Raw genomic sequence first — 6,555 nt, 5'->3', positions numbered from 1 at the left:
TCAGCAGCTCACTTGAAGAGGCTACCAAAAGTGCAGAGGACTTAACCAGGGGACAGGAGACAGGCAGAAGTTTCATAACCAAAGTCTGTATACTGCCCTTGAGGATATACAGCCACTGAACCAAGCTGTGTGAACTGTGGCTTAGAGTAGGTGTTCCCTCCTGCCATTGGTAGATAAATAACCGCTTAATGACAGTGTTCGCCCAGAATATCTGTGTCTGCGTGCATAAACTAATCCTACAGTGAATATCCAGCTGGGTGTGGGCTGTTTAACTGTAGGCCAACATTAAGCCAGCGATGATACATTCACAATTGTATCATATTAGTGCTACCTGTGCAAATGTTGCTCTGTAGCTATAGTTAACAGGAAGTGAAGACAAGTGAGGAAGACAAACCACACCTTTAAAAACCAAACAGTTCAGGCCCAGTTTGTAGGTCTTCAGGTTATTCCTGAGCAGTTTAAATCTCTGTTAAGTTGACTAATAAGGGGCGAGTCAGTGGGTTCCAATATTGCAGAATTTTGCTCATAGAGAGTGGGTTCTCTTTCGATTCTTCCCACTCTTCCTCTTTCCATGTAGAATAGAGGAACCGGCTGGAAACTTGCAGCACAATCAGTCACCTATGTGATACCAAAACCACCAGGCCACACTGGCAGAGGGCGTTGTTACGGCAACAGCCCCAACAAACAGGCATTCTGGCCGCCTAAGATAAATATGTCTCATAAGATTTACTTTCATCCGGCTTCTCATTTTGCGAATGATGACACTAATGACTTATGAATCAGTCGTGTCAGTTTCATTTGTGGGACGCTACAGAAGCTGTTGCTACGCTGCAATCTTTTTATATACAGTCTATGGCTGCAATGTGCACAATCATTATTCAACCCCCAGCTTTGCAAAGGCTGACCAGTATAACACTTCATAAGCAAGAAGGAGGAGACCTCTTCCACAAAGGCACATCCTAATGAGCTTCCTTCTATTCCTGAAACCCATTCCTAACCTTTCCTCTCAGGAATTCCAGCCGAGCACAGAGGGAGTTGACAGAAAGGCCAGGGGTTCTCATCTTTACAGAGGAAAGGTCATAAAAGCTTGCTTACAGTCTCTGTCCTTGCCCAGGGGCCCCGGTGTTACCAAAGATGTGAGGATCATATGGTTGTAATGAAGTGGTGGGAAGCAAAGTGGCCATTACAGCCCATAAACTGCCATCAGCATCTAATGGAGGCCCCTTGACAAAGCCCTTACTGAAAGCAAGTATTTACAAATACCCTCAGTAGCCTGGATACTCTTTGACTTGCAGTGTTTCTTAATGATAATATCAATTATGAGCCCTTTTTTTGTTTTGTTTTTTAATGGAGCATTGTTATCATGACTGCAAGCGTGTGTAGGTTGTGTGAAACATCTTCTGTACCAGCCGAGTCCTATCTGTCTGTGTCACCTGACCTGTCTGACGGAAACCTCTGTGGTGCTAAAGCAAACATCCTGAGGCCTCCTACAGCAACTTGCTGAGCACCAGATTTTCCACACAGCAAATGCCACCGTGATTATACAGCCAAATGTTTGGGTCTGTCAGTGAATGCTGCAAATACTTTACTTGTATATCCTTGTGAGACAGAGCATGCATCCTATTCTTGTAAATGAAACTAGAATAATGCAAACTGTGCTTTTTGAACAGTGTACATAGTGCCAGTTTTTATGTGGATGTGTAAAACCCTAGCAATAACAGTGCCCTTCGGTATGCTGAGTGGAAAAACCCTTCAGAATCCTCAGAATACTACTAAATAATCTTCTGTAACGCTCAACGCGGTAGTCACACCATTTGTCACCATCAATCCTGTCTTTGTCGGGAGTGAAAACACTCATTAATCAGCTTTAATGGAAATAAGAACATTCCTCCACAGTGGTGTCTGTCTCAGATCAATAGTAAACAGTTGAGCTAACAAATTCAACTCAACTTTAAAAGGATATTTTACTCAATACCTCAACTTTCTTTTTGCAATGAAAATGTGATTTACTTGCACAGATGGTCTGATTAGCAGCTGGGATCTCTTTACAAGTTACCCTACTGGTAAACTGTCACATCACTTAAACCATCACAAACCACTCAAGTGAGGACTTTCACTTATGTTTCTCATTTAATAACACCAGCTCTGAATTAGTCAACTTGAACAGTCATGATTCCCACTTAAGAACTGAGACTTGCTTTTACCATTGCCAACCAAAAGCAAATTCAGGAAGTTACAGCTGGCAGCTCAGCATCAACTCAACTGTAGCCCACAACAAACACGCAACATTCAAAAAGAATTCACAATTCAGCTGCATCTCTCCGCTGCCCCTCCAACTCTCATGCAAACTATCCTGTGGCTCTGTTGTGTCCCAAAAAGACCAGCAGTTGGACTTCCTGTTTTGTACATTTTCCCATTTGCCGGCAAGGGAACTGAGGCCAGCCACTCCGTCTGAGGGTGGACATAAACCATTTATGAAGAATCTGCCCAACAGCACTAAAACCCAGGAGAATTTAACGCTGCAGACTTTAAACTATGAGCATTCTTGAAACATTTTTTTTAAAACAGCATTAATATTATTAACTCTGCTATAAATAAATAAAAAACTTTCACCTAACATAAAATGGCTTGATTACTTGCATGCCTAATCATGCACACTGCCTTTAATCCTTAAAGAAAATCCCAGACATAACAGATTTAAAATCACTTTTTTAATAGACATTACAATGACATTGTTCTGTACATGGTTCCCCCAGTCAAAATAGGAGTAAGAGCTGCACCACTGGGTGTTTTCAACACAGCTCCCTCTGACTGCACGACAGATGGACTCTGATGTAGGGTTACTGTACTTTCGTACTCATGCTACAGATATAGGCTATCATATAATGTCCCAATACTGAGACTAATCAACTGTGGTATCAGATTGAGAGAGCTCAGAGCTGAATGACATTCCTTTGGAAAGATTGCGTCTACTGACTGCGTGTTACCCAAAATTAAAGATGCACCCCGACAAGCATGTTAAAGAGTTACTGGAGGCCTATTTGTTGAATATTCAGCACAATTATGTATCAGGAATTGACACAAATCAGGTCAATCTGTAAACTATAGTCCACATAAGGTGATTTCGAAGGGTAACAAAACATGTCTAGTCTTTTTTTCCCCCCTCTGATGACAATGAAATGTAAGCAATGGTGAAAATTTCTGGTCAATACCATTGAGAAGAAATACTTTTCAGCACAGTACTTTAAGACAAATGTCAAAGTCCTTCACGTAGGCTACATGAAATTAAAGATTCCACCTCAGAAGAAAAAAGAAAAGAAAAAGATCCAAGCTCAATGCAACAGACTGAAGCACCTTGAAACAAACTTTAGCCCAAGAATGAAGATAAAAACGTCAGCTTCATTAGAAAAATTATACAAAACAGGGAAAAGAATAGGCAAACATGGTGATCTCTGTTGCTTTAGGACCAATTAATTCAATATTCATCAAGCAAGCCCCAAAATAATGAATGGGATATATAGGCCTGCTACAGTACAAGCAAACTTTAAGCCAGCAAATCCAGTTAAAGAGATAAATTAGTTGGGGGAAAACGTAGTATTAAAAATAAATGGGAGATAATCAACTTTCTTAACCATACTCATTTTGAGAAGTTATTTGTTACTTGCAATGTTATATTTTTGACCTAAAACAGTCTGCACTCAATCATTAAGATTTGTAATTTGAGGTTAGCCATGTCAAGCCCTCATACAGTCCATCACCTGTGGTCGCACAGGAGGGCTGAACATACCAATTCCTATCCCGGATGCGGGTCAATCCGAGCTTCTCTTGGATTTCATGTGGCTTCATGGCATCGGGAAGGTCTTGCTTATTGGCGAATATCAAGATGATGGCATCCCTCATCTCCCGGTCATTGATGATGCGGTGAAGTTCCTGCCTTGCCTCGTCGATGCGATCTCTGTCCGCGCAATCCACCACGAAAATTAACCCTTGGGTGCCCGTGTAGTAGTGTCGCCACAGAGGACGAATCTTATCTTGGCCCCCAACATCCCAGACGTTGAACTTGACATTTTTGTAGGTGACAGTCTCCACATTGAAGCCGACCGTGGGGATTGTGGTGACAGACTGTCCGAGTTTCAGTTTGTAAAGAATTGTTGTCTTTCCAGCAGCGTCAAGTCCAAGCATTAATATTCTCATCTCCTTGTTGCCAAATATTTTTGAGAGCACTTTCCCCATTTTGAACTCTTGTGCATAAATACTTTGTTCCTAACGAGAAAAAGAAATGTCTGATACCGTGCAGATAATTATTCACTTTGCCTATAGCTTCAGTTCATGGGCTTACTTGTGAAAACATGACTCAGTGAAGAGCATATGTGTGAGAGTGTGTGTGTGTGTGGGGGGGGACTCAAAAATGCACATTCATGTTAAACCCTATCCTATCAAACAGTACTTTTTACTTGAGTCTGTGCGTCCTGTGAAGTACATTTACGTTCAGAGTACCACAATGTTTGCAGGGCCTGTACACAGCATGGCACGGTTACACTAAGAACTTAGCAGCAGCTGTTGCAGGACGTTCATTTTGTTGCCCAAAACAACATTAAGCTGCGTGACAAAGACAGGCCGTGGCGATTAAAAACTGCAGGGAGCAGACACAGCGTGTATACAAGGCCCCGAAAAAGCTGCGGTACTTATGAATTCCTTCTGGTGCTTGTGTCTGGCGGTCCTCCTCATCGGGTGCGCCCTTGTTCTCTTCACGGTTACCGGAGGAGAAAAGCAGCTTTCTGCGGCTAGTCCATCAAGCGTCGCGCCGGGTAACTTCACCGTGCTGGAAGGGACGTTTTTCAAAGAAACCCCCTCGGTGACTCAGCAACACATGTATCCACTCATGAAACTCCTCTTCTCGTCCCCCTGAAAACACATTTAGGAGGAGGAGGGTCAGACATGCCAAATTAGCAAGCTAACGTTACCGCTCGTGGCTGCTAAAGAAGGCTAGCAGGCTAACATTAGCTAGCTTGTTACCTAGCAAGCTAGCCTTAAGCTAACTAGATAACGGCAGTTAGCTGTTGCAAACTAGTCATATCTGGATATAAAATACGTTTGACAGTGACAAAATGTTTGGCTCACGTCTTTCTGACATAAACACTTAATTGAAATATAAAGTAATTCACCTCCTATCGCCCCCTCCTGTCTCGATAAATACACCCAGCTCTCTCCTTTCTCCTTTAAGTCGAGCTGGTCGCAGTGCTGCTACACCGGAAAGGTGTGGAGCTGCATTAACCGCCACTTCCTCCCGTCTACTTCATTCAGCTGCTCCTGCTTAGTACAGCTCTCACTGTCTGGGGCATCCACTGCTCATAGGACAACGTTAGACAATAGAGTACCCAAACTGGCATGAAATAAAATGTAACGTTACTACTTGGTACATCATGTATATACGTATTAATGAACGTTATACTGAGCGTTAACAGTAAGTAATGTTAGAAGGAAACGTTATGCTTTATTCTACGACTTTAGTATTTTCTTTTAGGTTATTTTGGAATGACCACCATGAAAATGAAATGACGGGAATAGGCTACATGACATGGATAATATTTTCACTATTTCATTTTTCTTTCATGTGATAAGGCTAGTGACTCTGTGTAGGCTATGTAAAGGATAACATCACCCCCTTGTGGCAGTTACAGGTCACCTAAAGTCAGTCCCATGTACGCTATGATTTTGTGCATTTCCTTTTATTTGTCTTGACAATTCTCTGTTGTGGCGACGAAGACAATCTTGTCTTTTGTTAAACTCATATTTAACAAATTGCCAGTTTTGTTGCCAGCATACATGTGGATAAAAGCACTATCTGGCATTAAATGTCTGTGCTTTTTATCTGAAAACACTAATTCACTATAAAAGCTGGTGGGTATAACAATGAGTTTTAATTGACTAGTGTACAATATTTCCCTGTGAAAAATAGAAGAGTCTATTAGGCTATTTTATCTGTAAATTTCATCTATGAACTGCAGTGTATATCTCAGTTTCCCACACACCCGAGATACTAACATCAAAAATGCCACAACAATTTTAGTAATACATCCTGAGCTGAATGTTTATTTGGATGGTTCTTATCAGTAGTAGTCAGTTAAACACACCAATTTGTTTCAGTTGAACCTATGGCCATTTGATGAAATCATGTGCTATTAACACCAAACTGCTACAAAGTAACCATATAAACGTCGTTCATAGGTAAGGTTGGTATTGATCCATTTTTTTGCGTGCTGTCCGGACAATACTAATACACACACAACTTTACAATCCGTGATATCATCAGCACATTAAAAGGGAATGACTTTGACTCATCATAGCAGGAAAAGCACAGGGAAAAATACTGTAAATGATGACTGTGTTCCATTTTATCTGTACACCCCACACAGTTTGGAGAAAATATTTATTCAAGCCAAACAAGTATAAGCACATGTGTGGGCAAACATGGTTTGTAGGGCCTTAATCTTATTTCATAATATTATTCTGATGTTCAGCCAGTGGCCTATTATAGGCTATATTTCTTGAAAT

General features: G+C 41.3%; 1 protein-coding gene across 1 annotated transcript; it reads right to left on the bottom strand.

Moving 5' to 3' along the window:
- Window positions 1–2,716: 2,716 nt before the first annotated feature.
- On the bottom strand, window positions 2,717–5,308 carry LOC119910497 (ADP-ribosylation factor 6). Its single transcript, XM_038729147.1, has 2 exons — window positions 5,166–5,308; window positions 2,717–4,905 (listed from the first exon to the last, which is right to left on the bottom strand). The coding sequence occupies exon 2, from the start codon at window positions 4,231–4,233 to the stop codon at window positions 3,706–3,708; it is 528 nt and encodes a 175-aa protein (XP_038585075.1). The 5' UTR covers window positions 4,234–4,905; window positions 5,166–5,308; the 3' UTR covers window positions 2,717–3,705.
- Between the last annotated feature and the right edge of the window lie 1,247 nt (window positions 5,309–6,555).

This window comes from Micropterus salmoides, unplaced genomic scaffold (genome assembly GCF_014851395.1).
Source record: "Micropterus salmoides isolate LMB-PRFRI ecotype aquatic unplaced genomic scaffold, ASM1485139v1 Ms_hic_scaffold_19, whole genome shotgun sequence".
NCBI lineage: Eukaryota > Metazoa > Chordata > Actinopteri > Centrarchiformes > Centrarchidae > Micropterus > Micropterus salmoides.
The sequence above is the reverse complement of the archived record's forward strand: the minus strand, read 5'-3'. Positions and strand labels throughout refer to the sequence as shown.

What these genes read in the sequence shown, in the direction of transcription:
- LOC119910497 (XM_038729147.1), bottom strand. Translation starts at nt 4,233, where the DNA reads ATGGGGAAAGTGCTCTCAAAAATATTTGGCAACAAGGAGATGAGAATA.